General features: G+C 36.0%; 1 protein-coding gene across 1 annotated transcript in view; it reads right to left on the bottom strand.

Moving 5' to 3' along the window:
• Nucleotides 1-19,616, bottom strand: part of sprt (PDZ domain-containing protein sprite) — a 130,352-nt gene that overhangs the window by 12,714 nt on the left and 98,022 nt on the right. Inside the window, exons 4-5 of the mRNA XM_083128426.1 lie at nt 7,385-7,465; nt 2,726-2,865 (exon numbers count right to left, since the gene is read on the bottom strand). Of these exons, the coding sequence (XP_082984552.1) occupies nt 2,726-2,865; nt 7,385-7,465 (221 nt within the window). The remainder of the gene's footprint in view (nt 1-2,725; nt 2,866-7,384; nt 7,466-19,616) is intronic.

Genomic DNA, 19,616 nt, shown 5'->3' with positions numbered 1-19,616 from the left:
TATTGTTTTGCAAAAATAGGGATCTAGGGCTGGAATAGATTATTGTTATATGTTGGAAGAAGCACATTTTATATATTTATGAAATTAACAGTTATGCAAATGTGCTGCAATTTTTTGCGGTGTCCTCCTTTTTCGCCAAGCCCTGTCCTCCTTTTTGAATGTATGTGTCTGGTCACCCTATTGATGAGGGATTCCCTCATCAATATATGTGACCCTTCTTACTGTGCGAATTAAACTTTGGGGGGGGGGGGATGCCCACTCCAAGGCCGCCCCCAAGGATATTTTTCTCGGGGTAAAGTGAGATTTCATATTTTGCCTTTCAGTCATAGAAACTTGTATTATTGTTGTTTTTGTTATAGTTTCTATTATTATTATTACTTTATAAACCATACGATTCAAATTGATTTGAAAATATTTTGGCGCTGTATACAAGTTCAGACTCCAGTTTGCTATCTAGATGGAAACTGCATTTGCCTTAATTCCTTTCCATAAACATCTACGGTATAACTTTGTTGATGAACAGGTCTTTGTCTTTTTGTACCTTTTCACGAAGCACAGATATCAATAAGATACCACTTAAGCCCCTATCACACGGAACTGGATTTCTAGTTGGAATGCCCTAGTTGGCGATGAACTGACTTTCTGGGTAGTAATCATGGCCGCCTGGCTGACTGCTTGACTGGTTTTGAGGAATAGGACATGTTCTAATTGCTACTAACTTCTTCGACTAGATTCTGTGGAACAGCCAATCAGAGCAAGGTTTGGCCATGTGAAGATATTCTGTGAGTTTGTAAAGTAGCCTTCTTTTGTCTGTGGCTTCCGAGTGCATACAACACGAAAGGCATGTTTACAATTGAAAAAGCTAAAATATTCTTCCATACGTGTATAGTAAACGTTGTAAAGTATGTATTTTATCAGCGCCGTTCTTCTCTACCTAAAACCATCTAATGCGATGCGATATTCCTCTCGGTTGGATAGTTATCGTATTTTAAAATTGTGAAGTGATACGTTGTTTACATCTCGCGCGGCCGCCATTATGGGTACGAAAGACTATCGACAAGTACGGTATAACAAGTACCGTGTGAGGCGAAAACTAGTAAATGGGTAGCCAGTCCAGCGTCAACTAGAGCATTCCAACTAGAAATCCAGTTCCGTGTGATAGGGGCTTTAATCTACTGTCTTTCATGCTACCTCTGATCCAGGTTTTTACATGCCGAAGGGTACTGATTGAAAATGACGGGGTGTGAATTATAGAGGTCGGATCTTGACTTTTCGTAATCTAGAAAAGTCTAGAAATTCCAAAGGATCTTATTTAAGAGATTAATTCTTGATATTTTCAGCACTATAAGTGTTTGAAATTTCTTGAAATTAACAGTTTGTATTCCAGAAGTGCAAAACAATCACTTGAAGAGGAAATAAAGTGTACAATTCGAGATTTAAATCGCATCTGGAAATTTCGAAAATTGACCGTTCCTAAAATTTTGCGACATGATCGGAAAATGCAGATTTTTTTCAGTCCCGAACGTCAGAATTATTAATATTTTCTCCCCCCCCCCCCCAATCCCATCCCGACCAAAAATGTTCCGTCATGCACACCCAAAGTTACGGCAGTCAACATGATTCTAATGGCTCTTGTGAAAACGTTGTTTCGCTATTTTTGTTGGTAATGGCAGTTAATTGCTGTAACTGACAGCCTGTAAATCGCAGAAAACAATATTCTTTGTAATCAAATTTTGCCATAATTTCACCATTTCACATGAACTTTTTCCAGATATCTCGGGCGGGGGGGGGGGGGGGGAGACAATTGCTTACTGGCGCCGTTGACCCCAGTGCCTTTTTTGTGATTTCATTTTGGCCATGCCATAACTGCCAAGTGGGAGACTCGGGGTGGGTAATCTAAGGTCGGAATTTTTCCGGGCTTGTCTCCGCATTATGCGGCTCTGGGGTTCACCCAGCTTCATATCAATGGGTACCTGGGGCCGGAGCGTGTGCTGATCACATCACCTTCAAATTGGCCATGATCGAGAATGCGTGGAGTTCTATTCCCACATCCCATAAATGTGCCTTCATGGCACGGCGGAGAACTTTACCTTTACCTTACCACTTAAAGTCAGTGGCGATGACACTAACTTTCGGGGGCCCCCGAAGAACTGAAGGTTCCCTATATAAATTGAGTGTCAAACTTTTCCCAAACATTTAAAACACGTTTAGAGGTTATTTTATATTAGTATTATTAATTTTAAAACAGACATATTTTGTCAGCCCTTTTTCCTGTATTCAGCTTCGGCATATTCAAATTCTGTTGTGTTGTATGCGTAACTCCAAACTTGTACACTCAACGGTGAAAGAAACAGTAGACGGAATTGTCCACCACCATTTTCATTCGGTCTGTATTACACAATGTGATGACAATGAACTGAAATAAAGACGTCAATAAGCAGAGAACAATGCCTGCTTCGAACCAACATAGTTTCATTCCTTAAAACAACACAGAACGTAGAATAAAAAAGTAATGAAAATAGTGTGGACAATTTGCCTACCATTATCTTTGCCGTTGACTGTACAAACGACGTTTGTCACTTCTTGAAGTCGTGCAAAGAGCATTTGCCTTGTCGCAAAGAACAACCCCCGGGGCAAAACTTCTAAAAAAGGCATCACGCAAAGACCAAAGGAGAAAGTAAAAAAGAAGAAGAATGGAGCGGAAACCGTAATAACTGTTATTTACCTCTGAATCATATTTTCTTTATCCCTGAGAGCGTTCCTTAGTGCCTCCAGCTCCTTCACAATGTCCTTTGAAGTCCTGTAGATCGGACCGTTCTTCTTTCGCCTCGACGCCGTGGAAAGCGACACTTCGATGCTAGCCATCTAGTGGGAAAAGAAACATTCGTTAAAGGTCTATTTGTTACTTTAACATTGTTTACCGTGTCTTGTTCTCCGTGTAGCTGTAGTAGAATTTGCTAGATCAATCTATAGTGGTGTGTCCCCTCCTTGTCTATACACAATCTAATAAATTATAATATTTAATTGAACGTTTTGTTTTGTTTTAAGTTCACTTTGTACTCAGACAGTGGCGGCGATTAGGAAGGGCGGGGGGGGGGCTGTAGCCCCCTCAGTTTTATCCACTTTTACCCCCGCACTATGCTAAATCTTATCTACAATGGAAAATATACTCTCTTTGCCCCCTAGTTTTGGCATCTCCCCCCCCCCCCCGGTTTTGGGACCCACTGTACTCGGATATAAACTATTCGGGAATTGATCCATATTATTAAGGTGATATACGAAGCACTGTACAATCGACCCAGGATCTCTTAATTACAAGACGACAACGCTCTATTTAAGGTGAATTAAATAAAGAAACTGTAATATGAATGTTTTGTCGTCTTGTAATTAATCCATTAATTTTAAAAATTCAAATCTTGCATTATTGTTTGACTCGATACTTAAAAAATTATATTGATAACACATATCACAGATGCGCTTATATGTGCACATACTTTCTATGTGTTAGGCCTACATCGTTCAAAAGACCCAAGCAACAATAATTTCTAAAGCAGAAGCAGCATCTGTAGAAGAGAGATGGGATGTAGATCATTCAACGGTTGTTTATCGGTGCTCCACAGACGTGAACAACAGGAAATTGGATACAGTTTTTGCGGAACTTGAGATTGATTCTGACGGCATGCTCCTTGACACAACATATGAAACATCACTTCTACCTCAGTAGCTTGGTTGAAACTTCATTATTGTTACCATCATCGTCCTCCGTTATCCTACGTTCTTTTATTTGGTGGAAAGGAAAACTGCGAATGTGAAAAAATACCTGTTTAGGAAGCATTAATATGGAGGCCTCGTTTCGAAAACATATTTGATAGGCCGGAAGACAAGCTGCTCATCAACTTTCACAAAGGACGTGTCCTCACGATCCAAAGGACAACAAAAACTCGTCTCTAAGCTGCATAATACAATACAAATCGCATTAAGGGTGGCACGTGTTCAAAGAATTAACAAGAGTTTTCTTATGTTCCAGCTTCGAGTTGTTTGCATAACGATTATTCTTAGTTTTCCTCAATGTTGCTGTTCCGGTTGCTTTATTTGGAAGAGTAACTGTGTCTATTGTTTTGAAGTAGTCAGAGGTTTTACAATGTAAAACAGTATACGAAACATGGCATATAGCTACGCGATTCCATTGTGGGAAGGGAAGCGAGGATTATTCAGTCTACGTACTCCACAATTTAATCGCAGTTGCGTCTTACGATCAGTATTGGAAGTTCTATTTGGTTCTATTCCTATTTTTCTAATTTTACGTCGCATTTCTACCTATTTGGTTAATTGCGACGATGAGCATGCATGACGAACAGATGAAAACGATGATAGGATAAATACAATCCATGCCTTGAACCTTCCTGATTGCATAGAGAAACAGTCTTGTAATCAAGGTGTTTCGGGTTCGATACTGGTGAAGGCACATTGCTCAGTGGTTCGGATCTCACTTTAAACTGTGGGTCCATTTCCAGTTAACCTATCTGAACATAAAGTGGACTTAAGCATTAACAAACATTTTGACATTCATGCCTTGACCAGGGCTCGAATCTGGGACCTGTAGATTCGCAACAGTGAAGCTGGCCATTCCGCCACGGTGGCCGGCAGTGTGTCTGAGTGAACAGAATGCACGAGAGGCAGGATTTCAGCATTCTCTTTTTCTATATATTATATTTGTTACTTCTTGTAACTTTACTAAAAAAAATAGATCATTCAAATTTGAAACATTACGATAACATAGTTGTGTCGCATTTAAGATATATTTATTAAAAAAAAAAAACAGTTTAGAAAATAAAAATATGTATAAGTGTGACAGAGTTCCGAGATAGGCTACCTACTTTCACACAGATTTAATTATCACTGTAGCACCTTAAAATGAAGTTCTAATATTGTAAATTATTGACAAATTATTAAAATAATTATCATGCATAGCATATACAATTCTGAGAGAAAACTTCCTTTCCGGTTGGGGACAAAGTCAGAAATATAGAATCCAGGGGAAAATACAGAGAGGGGGATATTACGTGCCCCCATTTCAATCGGAACACAGCTTACGACAGATATAATAAAAGTGATGTAATTTACAAAGTATTTTTTAAAGTCAATACGTGGTAATTACAACAGGATTGGTCTCGAGCGTTGGCTTTGTACGGTCAGAAGGATACGTCAATATTGCACACGAAGTTAAATCGGTAATTCACGGATTATTATTTTTGGATCGTACACTCAATGGACAAAATATGCTAGCTTGGGTGAGATTACCTGTTCTATTGCGGTTTCTAAACTTCCAATACGAGATGAGAGAAAATCCATTTCCTATGGCGTATTGGAACGCCAACTAAGCTGAAACACTATACATTATATTCAAAGTACCACAAAAGAAGGATAAACTACTGGAAGTAATATCATTAATAGGGCTAGGATTTTGATGCGAATGCATCTATTTTTTTGGAAAGGCAGAAACATTGCATAAGTAGATAGAAACGTGTTTTACACGTAAGTGAATTAATTGGGATGCCTTTGTTAGGGCATTTTTTGACCCTTTTTGGAGTAAATGTCATTTTTAAACTGTTAAAGTCATTTTACGGCCTTTTAAAAGTCATTTTATGCATTTTTCTACATTTTGGTGAAAGAAGGGACATTTTACATGCAAGTGCAATCCTTTGAAGGAGATAGGTTCCCGACTCTCGTCTCATTGCCTTCAGCGCAGTTCTGAACCCGTGTTTTTATATATATATATATATATATATATATATATATATATATATATATATATATATATATATATATATATGTATATTTGGTTGTAGCTTTGCTGCTATGCACCAGTTACATTTGTTTTACATTTTATAATTTTACAATTTCATAATTTTATAATATAATATTTTCTCTCACAATATAGTTTTTAAGTACATATATTATTTTCTTCGTTGGGTTCCTCAAAAGTACTGACAAGGCGTATGCGCCATTATATCCTGCTTCTTTTAGATCTCTTAAGAAATAATCAGGCGTAGTTACATTAAGGCGACATTCAAATATAATGTGATCAGGTGTTCCTTCAGTTGCACCACACTGACAGATTGGGGATTGAACAATGTTCCTAGTATACAGGTCTTTAGGTGCTAGGGCGTAATTTAGCCGACATCTAAGAAGACTTGTTAAAGAGTTTCTTGAGAGGTTAATGTCTTGATACCAAGGTTCTTTAGGTATAAGTGGTTGAATTGAATAATATTTTTTCCCATTAGTCTTCCCTGTAATTGTTCTTGGTTCTGAACGACTGTGTTTGAAGAAACAAAGAAATTCTGTGCAGTATTGTTGACACAAGCTGTTGTGTAACAATTCAGCTCAAACAATGTGATTTCCCCCTCTATATCAGTAAATATATTGTCGCCAGACGGATTATTGTTAAAAAACAAGGGGTACAAAGTTTTGTGCTCTGTATCGGACATTTTGTCACGGAAGCGATTTGCACTCTATGGAATTGAAAGTGACTTAACAGCAAGTGATATTGTTTATTTCAAGTACGCTCATCTTGTGTCTGTGGAAGTCGAGAGAAATTTTTCCGTGTACAAGGCTCTCTTGTCCGAAAACTGACAATCATTCACTTTTGAAAATTTGCATATGAATTTTGTTGTGTACTGCAACTCAGTACTTAAAGTGTAAAAGATGACAAAAAGTGAACTTTCTTACTTGTACTACCATACGCAATGAACATGTGATAGATACTGTAACGTTAATTTGTAATTTGAATTTCTCTTGTTAGTTTATAAATTTGTTTTACAAATCTTTCAGAATTTTTAGGTCATTTTTCTAAGTTTATAGGGCATTTTCTTGCATGTATTAGGTCATAAATCCTTTTTTTTAAAGGTCATTTTTTGGCAATTGTAAGGTCATCAAAATCCTAGCCTTAATCATTAATATCAATTTCTGTGAGCGTAGTACATTTTTAGCATAGTGCTTCATTGACGGGTGATCTAGATCTCGCAGTCTTGAATATGGTCTGTAGTCGGTAACAATATATAATTTGCGAATTTCTATTCGCAAGATTATAACAATGTTTCTGAAATATTCCGATGAAATAAATGGATTTGATGCAGGATATTAGGGTCTATGCTTAAGATTCGTTTTTCTAATTTACACTTGTCTTTTTAATTCTTATTCTATTTCATTGTTGAGAAGTTTCCCATTTATCATCAACATTATTACATTTATATATTTTTTTCTAATTTGCTGGTCAAAAACGTTCAAAATTTTGTGGTATTAGTTTACGAAAAATATTCGTGTTGAAAATTATGTTGCTTTGTTGTCTCGAAAATGTCAATAGATAGCTCACAAACTCACTCACCTTAGCCTCCAGGGTTTCCAGTTGAGCCATTCTTGGTTCCAGAAGGACTCCGTTTGTGGTTTGACCAGGATGTAAAGCTGTCTGCAATGAAATGAAGAGGACATTAATTAAATTGAGGACTTTACTGTTTTCAAAAAATATTGAAATTTTATGTGAATAGGAATATCTATGGATGGAAATCAATGTCAAAATTGTTATGCTTGGGGCACGAAACTGGCGGTTAGGCACCAGAGCATTGGTAGCGTAAACGTGAAAGGTTCCATCACAAAGAAGTTGCAACGTTTAACCTTCGTTATTACAGTAGAATAGGTAAGACAAGAAACTCCTCGCGGCCTCACGCCCAAGCCATACGTAGGGGAAGGACGCACAGAAGCAGGGTTGGCAGTGCATACGGGTCAAATGTCTACGCAGAACGAGAACACAAGAAAACTAAGCAAGACGATCTGAGTGGTATGGTGGTAAACATACAACTGAATGACCGCGTTCTGCTAAGATGGAATCAATTTTGAACATCTTCAAACGGGGTTTGTTAATTTTCACCAAGGAATACAATTCTGGTGTGCGTCAAAGGGGGTGTTGTTTTGAACGAGCCACTGAATGAATCATAATGTCTTTTCGGGAGGAGGAAGAAGTCGCAGGATTTATTTGTACGTTATGGCATGAGGCGTTGTCAACAACAACAACACTGTTTCGTGTCAAATTTGTGATAAACTTCTCCCGGACCCTGTGGCTGAGTGGTTAGCACATCGCGCTGCGACGCCAAGGGTCCCGGGTTCGAATCCCGCTCGGTCATGGTTGTTTGTAAATGTCCATTCATCAATTTCATCACTCATCCCCATCTTCGCAAATTAGCCAAGAGGCACAAAACGCGAAGTAAAATAAAATATATCAAATAATAATAAAAAAAATTGGCATTCATATCATGTTATTAATCGCCAAAAGATTTTCCAGATTTGAACATTAACCTCCAGCATGTACAACAATTACACGTTGCCCTTTAGACACCGGTGCTTTGACGGCAGCCGCGGTTCCATCCACCCAAGCTTCTTTCTTTGTTGTCGAGCTGTGAAAATAAGTCCGTCAACGTAAACAATGGGTCGTCCTTGTCGACGAAAGATTTTTATGGCTTTGAGGTACGATGAACGTAAACTTCTTATTTCGTCCTTTTCTATAAGCAATTGTCTATTATTTTCTGCTTTTCCCACTTAAACTCTAGGTCACGTATTATCTTCCGCACACACCAGACACTGTCTTGGAACTCTATTCTTTGTTTCAAAACCCTTCGGATACCTTCCCCGTCCGTAAGGTGAAATTCGTGCACAACACGCCTAACAACACACTTATCGAACTCGTCTATATGACTTTTGATTTTTCGGCGAGATCGTGTTCTATGGGGCGTATGAAAGTGTTTCTTCAACGTAGTGCATGCTTTACTTTCTATTAGTACAATTCTTCTCACACTGCTGAAGGAAACACCACATGCGCGAGCCACCCTCCTTTGCAACTGGTTTTCGGACATACGAACTCCCACCTGGTCTTTCATAAATGCATTGACATTATATACAATTTCTCGCCCTTGGCTGTGGATTACTTTCCGTCCACCGAGTTTACTTGCTTTCTCTGAACTGCAAGCTTCCATGCTAGCAAGTACACTGCACACAAAACAAACACACACTTTAAATGAAGACAGGCAAGTCGATCGCATTGTTTCTCGGTGCTCACACAACATTAAGACGTTCGGCAACCCTGCCTGTGTGCACGATAGGGGAAGTTCGCGCATGCGCTTGCCGCGTTTCCGATCCAGCACATCGGTGGGAGAGTTTCTTGTCTCACCTCTTCTACTGTAACTTCTCCAAGCACCTATTGATGCAATTTTTGTGTTACTACAGATAGTTATACCGATGTGGCAACACCGCAAAATCTGACAGTCCCCTAATTTCGTGCGTTCGTTTGCTTTCAGAATGAAAAATCATAAACGTATTATGTATACATTACATCGCTTTCTCGCTCGTGCAGTGTGTTCTGGCAACTATGATGATTACCCATAATTCATTTTGCGAGTTTCTTTTTTAACTTGATCGAGTGTGATGTGTAACAGCATGGCGTGTATCGTTTAAATCATTTAATTTTGCATTATTAACAGTAAAAAAGAATACATAAGTAGTAACTTCACTTTGTGCCCAATGCCTGGACTACTATGTAACCGCATTGGAAGAAATTGAGAGCAAGTAGTACCTATTCAAAAGAAGACTAATATCGTACCTCTGTTCGTGGTCGAATTTTTCAACATAAATTGAATGGTTTCGTTAACTAGAGTCTGCTCTATCGCGCTGTTGTGCGAGTGTGGGTGTGGCTTCCGGTAGTTTGTTTTCTAAATACTTTGTGTGTGTGTAAATTTCCAAAGTTACAAGACAATTCTGGCGATACCTATATCATCCGACATCCTTCTTGTCTAAACTTGCCTCCCCCCCTCCCGTCTCATTAAAAAACTAATATTGTGAGGATGCTCAGAAGCACAAAACAGTGTGTTGAAGGAAAACGAAAAACTGAATGTGATAATATAAGATTCAAGTTTTCAAGTTAGTGTTCTACATTGACAGTTTGCAACTGAATGTACAGGTATGTCAAAGTACACGACCAGTTCTTCACATTCACAAATCGCATGAAGTTATGAAGGTGTAAGAGCGCGTCGTTGGAGTTTGGTAAGTAGGCTACAAATATTTACCTTCAATTTTTCTGCATTTTGAAAGGGGAATTACACGTTTTGTATATAGTATAGCGCTAAATGGGTTTCTACATGAAACCTAAGCGTAACACATTCCGCATATGGGGACGAGCCAAGTAGACAGCTACTTCATATTACTTGACTCGCACTAAGCTAGGAATACAAAAGTTTCTGAATCTACAAAGCAGAATCACGATGACCAAACACAGCGTAACAAATTATTTAAATATTGCAGAAAAACGTTTTTCGTCTCCCCAGGCAGGAATATTTCATTCTCTTTCTGTTATTTCTTTAACTGTGTGGAAAAAGCTGAATCACTAAAGCTGACGGTCACGCTAACTGGTGTGTGAAAGGAGAATTACGCCCGTGGCCAAGTGGTGCTTGCACGCGATGTCTTGCAATGTCTAAAGAAAACATCTTGAGTTTCAACCACGAAAGTAAAAGGCTAGCTAATTGGCCCTCACTGGAAACCAAAACCTTCTTGAATGTCTTTCAATGATTCAGCTAACTCAATCCGAACTGACGTGGCTAGAAAAGTCCGAATGGTGATGGTGAGGCGATATTTATTTTGTAATTGATACTTTAAAAAAGCAGTGATCAAATGTCTCGGTAAAGACGTGGAGATATGTCATTAAAGAGTCCAATTTTAGAAAATAAACCATTGGTGTGCATTGATAGGCCAGTAGTAGGGATAATACTTTAGACCTAACAATAGACCCGTTAATTGACATTAATGGTTTTTTAATTCATTTTCGAGGGGTGACGCTATTGTTATTTAATCTAGCGCCACGTGTCGTGGGTGGAGGAGGAGATGAGTCATCGATGACTCATGCACACGTGTGAGTTTGAAATTAATGGTTTTCCATTAGTGCACAAAAGACACTATTATGTATTCCGTTTTTGACCTAAGCTAACACTATTGTTGTATATTATATATGCGTTTCTGCCGGATATGAGTCACAGATGATTTATACAGACGTTGGAGTTTGGAATTAATGGTTTTTCCATTAAGGTACAAAAGACACTATTGTGGAGTTCGTTTTCGGACTATTCTAACACTATTGTTGTATATTATATATGCGTTTCTGCCGGATATGAGTCATGGGTGCTTTATACAGACGTGGGAACTTGGAATTAATGGTTTTTCCATTATTGTACAAAAGACATTTTCGGCCATTTTGGCGTCGGTGGTGAGTTATATTTGGTATAATTAAGGATCCGGATTTACCCGTATTCAACCGGTGCCGACGCGTTCGATCGGAGGTAGAAGATATTATAACACATGTTCGCTTTAAAGGCGAAGAAATTGAACGATGTATCCTATATGAAAACGAAGTATGCGAGCAGAATCCATGTTATTAATATTAACCTGTTACGGAAGAACCTGTTATGTGGTTGCATTCATCGGCACCCCCAAACCGCGCGCGTTCATGGACACGTGAGGGAAAAAAAGGTTCTCTATTGTTACGGCCCCCATCGCTTGGTCTTCTTCCGAAGTTGAATGGAAGTCAAGTGTCGCCAAATTTTTACACACGAGTATTGATTTTCTTTGAGGTTCCAATTTTATTTGGTGGAAGTAATCTACGCGGTATTTCTGCCGCCTTTTGTAACATTGCAAAGACTATTTAACCTAAAGCGTAACGAATTTGGCTGAACTAGGAACATTCACTTCCAGTATCTACAGGTTAAAGTGGATGCGATCCACTATTTGCTCTTATTTCTGGGTTGCGAACCACGGCCCATTTGATTATTGGGTTATAAACATCAGGATTCATGTAAAATTGACCAGATGTTTTTACTGTTAGAGACAATATTTCACATTTTTTGTGTATTTTTACTCAGAAAACGCTATTTGAACGAATCAAGCAAGAGTTCGCATGGGAATTTAGACTCACAAAGACATTTTTCAACTTTTAACTTGTTATTTTAAAAGTTTATTTCCATTTTTTACTCTAATATCACAATTTCTTCTATTCAGGCAACATTTTTTATTAAATTTTGGACTCTCAAAGACATTTTTCAACTTTTAACTTGCTATTTTAAAAGTTTATTTCCATTTTTTACTCTAATATCACAATTTGATCTATTCTTGCAGAAGTGTTTATTGCAATTTTGACTTGCAAAGATAATTTTTTCAACTTCTTTTATTATTTTTTCTATTTATTGCCTTTTGTATCTTATATTTTTAATTCTTAACTTTGAGTTTTGTTCTTTATTTAAAAAAATTCTCTAATCACTAAGGAAGAAGTACTTTTAAGTAAAACTGTACCCACAAAGTTTATTATTACTATTATTATTAGTATTATTATTATTATTATTATTGTTGTTTTTGTTTTGATGTAGTTGTTGAATCTTGTTGTTGTTGTTAGGGTTTATTGACTTCCACTACGCTATTTTTGGTTTGCTTCGTAGGAAAGTTTGTTTATTTTAGAGTTTCCTCGGTATTTTCTTACTGTTAGGGTAGGTAAAGTTTCCTAAATATATGAGTAGGGTTCCATATATTCTTGTTCTTGCATGTTTTTCATATGATGTGATCACAACAACTCTCCAAGTGCTTTTACTGCATGTTTCCATTTTTATTGAGGCTTAGTGATTCCTAGAGCCACTTTATGCATGAGAGAAAGCTTGAAAATTTCGATCTCAGATAGCCGTCAACCTTATGTCAGAGTATTTTCGAGTATATTTTAGACTTATTATGGGGCAGTAGAATATCACGGCTTGCTTATTTTTTAAGTATGTTGCGCAGTTATTGTATTTTTGCTTTTGCTTTCTAGATAAACTGTATGAAATGTTTAATATTTGTACTTTTTTTTTGCACTTATAAGAGGCCAAACTTTTACTGTAACTAAAATTATTATGTCTCTAAGCACTGAAACCCCTTTACCAAGAGTACTATAACTGAATGTTTATTAATATTGTTTCTTTCATCCCTTAAATATAACTACTTAACAATATAATGACAAATCACAGGACAAGACGATGTTAGCAGATGACTACGTGGCTCTTAAGTCCACCTGCCAAACTTTTCTTACCATGCTATTTACCCTTATAGTATTTTATTCGGGGTACGTTTCAAGTACTACTTGACTTTTTGAGTGTTTGATTAACACCAGGGGTTATTTGTATCTGTTATGCTGTATTATTTGAGGCTTCTTTTTTTATTCTACAATCACTATATGTCCCTGAGAACTAAATTTCCACTGACTGAAGCTTAAAGCTTAGGCTCTACAGCATGTTGAATGGTTAAGCACTGGTCAATATGAATTTTACAGAGGCTAGTAGGAGGCATAGGAACACACGCCAGAGCCTTATTAGCGTGCAAGAAGCATTTTCAGGGAGTACTACGAGGAAACGAAGTTGATTTTTTTGAGGGCTTTACCAGTTACACAGCCAATATTTGCTATTTCAAGTAACTACATGTACCAAAACATTTTACAGCCCAACACTAACTAGACTTCAATTTATATTTTATTAGGTGCTAAATGTAGCAAGAACACTGATTGTACATACTTTTGAGAATCCAACTATTTCAGGATTTTTTCTATGTACGCATATTTTTATTGATTACTAACTTTAACAGACCAATCAGGAAGACGCCAAAATTCACTAAACTTAGTACTATAGTGTATGTGATTGCATGAAAAGTAGAAATTATAACAACCACAAGATTTCGCTTTTTTTGCTTTTGGGACTAATCGTGACGCTGAGGATGAATGGATGGCCAAAAATCTTAAGGACTGGATGTATTTTACCACTACAGACGCCTATGTAGAAACACTAGAGTACTGTTAGCTTTCAAAATTGAGGTTATACGGTACTGTTTTTTAAATATTTCGTATTTGGCACGCTTAACAAGTTACATTTATATCCATTTCAGGACAAATATTGCTAAAACTCTCAAATTAATGTGTACAACTTTATATTTCTGCTATCAAAGGAATTAACAACCCTATTTTACAAACAAAGGGTATTGTTTACACTTTATTTACTTCAATCTGAGACTAATATTTTACAGTAATTGAATCATTCAGCCCTAGTCAATATTTTACTGCATCAGAAAGTTTGTTATTAATCTAATAAGTATCCTATTTTGTGCTATTCTAACGCAAACGTTGTTTAATTCACTGGTTATAATGCAAACTTTTGCACAAATTCGATATATTCACTACCTTCAAACCAAACAATTGTACTTATTTAGCGCATTTCATTTATATTTCTTGTAATTAACTTATGTTTCTTATAATTAACAATCTAAACTAATTACTTTGGCATGTTAAAAACCTTATTTTTTACTATTTCCTTTTCTATCAGGTTCTATATTGCTGTTTTTATCAATTTATGTAAGACCACACTCTGGTAAATGCACATATATTCTCTTTTATACACACGCACGCCCCACACACACACACACACACACACACACACACACACACACACACACACACACACACACACACACACACACACACACACACACACACACACACACACACACATTTACACACTTATACGAACATACATCTGACGTTTTTCAATATTTTGCTATGAAGTTTGCATCGACGCTATTCAAACAAGGGCAGGCAATGTAGTATTTATGAGTATTAGTAATCCCAAAGTGCAGATGAGAGTCTGCTATGTGCCTTTTGCAGGGGGATTGCATGTGAAGTGTATGCATATTGAGCATTATTGAGTGTGTATGCTTCCATACTTTTTCGGAACTTAGCAGTTTTTTTATGTTATGAAGCAGATTGTTGTAGAATATTTTGCATGGTCTTTTGTGATATTGAGTGGCTGCTGTAACGGTAGTAAGTATCTTTCCTTCTTGTGTTGATGTTCTCGTGTAGGTTTCCTATTTTCGGTCAAGTTGCAGTAGGGAACTTAGCAGTTTTTTATGTTATGAAGCAGATTGTTGTAGAATATTTTGCATGGTCTTTTGTGATATTGAGTGGGTGCTGTAATGGTAGTAACTATCTTTCCTTTTTGTGTTGATGTTCTTGTGTAGGTTTCCTATTTTCGGTCAAGTTGCAGTACTTAGAATAATCGCTATTGTCTTATTGATCTACGAAGCTCCTTTGAATAATCATTTGCATGTGACCCTATACTCTACGCTGTACTTTGTTCTGGGAGCTATCTTTTGAAGCCTTGGCATTCTGCTAGTACAGCATTATTATCGTAGAGGTAAATTAGTTCGTGAAAATATGTATTTTTCTGATTAACTATAGTCGCTTAGTTGTTCTAGCAGGTATAAGTAGTTACTGGTGATGTTGTTAATTTTCTATTCGCACGGGCTATGTATGATGTAACGTATTTGTGTTGGCTGTCCCTTTTATTCCTATGTTGTTGAGTTTCTCCATAAGCATGTCCTGTTTTACTCTATTCTATGCCTTGTTGCTGCTAGATATCTGAGGTATGTTGCTGGTTCATATCTGAGTTAGCTTGTTTGACTATCTATTATTTTTGCTATGGCTGTGGCTATTGATGTCCCTTTCTGAATTCCATGTTGGTTTCTGTTTATCCTTGTTGCTGCTTGTTATCTGAGTTAGGTTGTTTGACTTCAGGACTATCCTTTTTTTAACTTTATTGTTGATTGCTTTTTTGTTTATTTCCTTATTTGTTTTTATTTGTTTACTGAATCTATTTGTTTTGTGTCTTGTAATATTATTTACTATAGTAACAAAATTATTTTCCTTCCATCCCACATTTATTATTCTGAGCAACAGAACTTCTCCTTCTTTCCCATATATTTGATTATTTCTGGTGTAAAAGTACATTTTTTTCAAAGGGAATGTTTTAAAAGTACAATTTTTACAAAGTTAATGTTTTAAAAGTACAATTTTTACAAAGTTAATGTTTTAAAAGTACAATTTTTACAAAGTTAATGTTTTAAAAGTACAATTTTTACAAAGTTAATGTTTTAAAAGTACAATTTTTACAAAGTTAATGTTTTAATAGTACAATTTTTACAAAGTTAATGTTTTAAAAGTACAATTTTTACAAAGTTAATGTTTTAAAAATACTATATTTTCAAAGTTAATGTTTTAAAAATTGTACTATTAAAACATTAACTTTGTAAAAATTGTACTTTTAAAACATTAACTTTGTAAAAATTGTACTTTTAAAACATTAACTTTGTAAAAATTGTACTTTTAAAACATTAACTTTGTAAAAATTGTACTTTTAAAACATTCCCTTTGAAAAAAATGTACTTTTACACCAGAAATAATCAAATATATGGGAAAGAAGGAGAAGTTCTGTTGCTCAGAATAATAAATGTGGGATGGAAGGAAAATAATTTTGTTACTATAGTAAATAATATTACAAGACACAAAACAAATAGATTCAGTAAACAAATAAAAACAAATAAGGAAATAAACAAAAAAGCAATCAACAATAAAGTTAAAAAAGGATAGTCCTGAAGTCAAACAACCTAACTCAGATAACAAGCAGCAACAAGGATAAACAGAAACCAACATGGAATTCAGAAAGGGACATCAATAGCCACAGCCATAGCAAAAATAATAGATAGTCAAACAAGCTAACTCAGATATGAACCAGCAACATACCTCAGATATCTAGCAGCAACAAGGCATAGAATAGAGTAAAACAGGACATGCTTATGGAGAAACTCAACAACATAGGAATAAAAGGGACAGCCAACACAAATACGTTACATCATACATAGCCCGTGCGAATAGAAAATTAACAACATCACCAGTAACTACTTATACCTGCTAGAACAACTAAGCGACTATAGTTAATCAGAAAAATACATATTTTCACGAACTAATTTACCTCTACGATAATAATGCTGTACTAGCAGAATGCCAAGGCTTCAAAAGATAGCTCCCAGAACAAAGTACAGCGTAGAGTATAGGGTCACATGCAAATGATTATTCAAAGGAGCTTCGTAGATCAATAAGACAATAGCGATTATTCTAAGTACTGCAACTTGACCGAAAATAGGAAACCTACACAAGAACATCAACACAAAAAGGAAAGATAGTTACTACCATTACAGCACCCACTCAATATCACAAAAGACCATGCAAAATATTCTACAACAATCTGCTTCATAACATAAAAAACTGCTAAGTTCCCTACTGCAACTTGACCGAAAATAGGAAACCTACACGAGAACATCAACACAAGAAGGAAAGATACTTACTACCGTTACAGCAGCCACTCAATATCACAAAAGACCATGCAAAATATTCTACAACAATCTGCTTCATAACATAAAAAAACTGCTAAGTTCCGAAAAAGTATGGAAGCATACACACTCAATAATGCTCAATATGCATACACTTCACATGCAATCCCCCTGCAAAAGGCACATAGCAGACTCTCATCTGCACTTTGGGATTACTAATACTCATAAATACTACATTGCCTGCCCTTGTTTGAATAGCGTCGATGCAAACTTCATAACAAAATATTGAAAAACGTCAGATGTATGTTCGTATAAGTGTGTAAATGTGTGTGTGTGTGTGTGTGTGTGTGTGTGTGTGTGTGTGTGTGTGTGGGGCGTGCGTGTGTATAAAAGAGAATATATGTGCATTTACCAGAGTGTGGTCTTACATAAATTGATAAAAACAGCAATATAGAACCTGATAGAAAAGGAAATAGTAAAAAATAAGGTTTTTAACATGCCAAAGTAATTAGTTTAGATTGTTAATTATAAGAAACATAAGTTAATTACAAGAAATATAAATGAAATGCGCTAAATAAGTACAATTGTTTGGTTTGAAGGTAGTGAATATATCGAATTTGTGCAAAAGTTTGCATTATAACCAGTGAATTAAACAACGTTTGCGTTAGAATAGCACAAAATAGGATACTTATTAGATTAATAACAAACTTTCTGATGCAGTAAAATATTGACTAGGGCTGAATGATTCAATTACTGTAAAATATTAGTCTCAGATTGAAGTAAATAAAGTGTAAACAATACCCTTTGTTTGTAAAATAGGGTTGTTAATTCCTTTGATAGCAGAAATATAAAGTTGTACACATTAATTTGAGAGTTTTAGCAATATTTGTCCTGAAATGGATATAAATGTAACTTGTTAAGCGTGCCAAATACGAAATATTTAAAAAACAGTACCGTATAACCTCAATTTTGAAAGCTAACAGTACTCTAGTGTTTCTACATAGGCGTCTGTAGTGGTAAAATACATCCAGTCCTTAAGATTTTCGGCCATCCATTCATCCTCAGCGTCACGATTAGTCCCAAAAGCAAAAAAAGCGAAATCTTGTGGTTGTTATAATTTCTACTTTTCATGCAATCACATACACTATAGTACTAAGTTTAGTGAATTTTGGCGTCTTCCTGATTGGTCTGTTAAAGTTAGTAATCAATAAAAATATGCGTACATAGAAAAAATCCTGAAATAGTTGGATTCTCAAAAGTATGTACAATCAGTGTTCTTGCTACATTTAGCACCTAATAAAATATAAATTGAAGTCTAGTTAGTGTTGGGCTGTAAAATGTTTTGGTACATGTAGTTACTTGAAATAGCAAATATTGGCTGTGTAACTGGTAAAGCCCTCAAAAAAATCAACTTCGTTTCCTCGTAGTACTCCCTGAAAATGCTTCTTGCACGCTAATAAGGCTCTGGCGTGTGTTCCTATGCCTCCTACTAGCCTCTGTAAAATTCATATTGACCAGTGCTTAACCATTCAACATGCTGTAGAGCCTAAGCTTTAAGCTTCAGTCAGTGGAAATTTAGTTCTCAGGGACATATAGTGATTGTAGAATAAAAAAAGAAGCCTCAAATAATACAGCATAACAGATACAAATAACCCCTGGTGTTAATCAAACACTCAAAAAGTCAAGTAGTACTTGAAACGTACCCCGAATAAAATACTATAAGGGTAAATAGCATGGTAAGAAAAGTTTGGCAGGTGGACTTAAGAGCCACGTAGTCATCTGCTAACATCGTCTTGTCCTGTGATTTGTCATTATATTGTTAAGTAGTTATATTTAAGGGATGAAAGAAACAATATTAATAAACATTCAGTTATAGTACTCTTGGTAAAGGGGTTTCAGTGCTTAGAGACATAATAATTTTAGTTACAGTAAAAGTTTGGCCTCTTATAAGTGCAAAAAAAAAGTACAAATATTAAACATTTCATACAGTTTATCTAGAAAGCAAAAGCAAAAATACAATAACTGCGCAACATACTTAAAAAATAAGCAAGCCGTGATATTCTACTGCCCCATAATAAGTCTAAAATATACTCGAAAATACTCTGACATAAGGTTGACGGCTATCTGAGATCGAAATTTTCAAGCTTTCTCTCATGCATAAAGTGGCTCTAGGAATCACTAAGCCTCAATAAAAATGGAAACATGCAGTAAAAGCACTTGGAGAGTTGTTGTGATCACATCATATGAAAAACATGCAAGAACAAGAATATATGGAACCCTACTCATATATTTAGGAAACTTTACCTACCCTAACAGTAAGAAAATACCGAGGAAACTCTAAAATAAACAAACTTTCC

Source organism: Lepisma saccharinum, chromosome 9 (genome assembly GCF_977018435.1).
Source record: "Lepisma saccharinum chromosome 9, izLepSacc3.1, whole genome shotgun sequence".
Classification (NCBI taxonomy): Eukaryota; Metazoa; Arthropoda; class Insecta; order Zygentoma; family Lepismatidae; genus Lepisma; species Lepisma saccharinum.
Note: the sequence above shows the minus strand (reverse complement) of the source record. Positions and strands in the feature narration are given on the sequence as shown.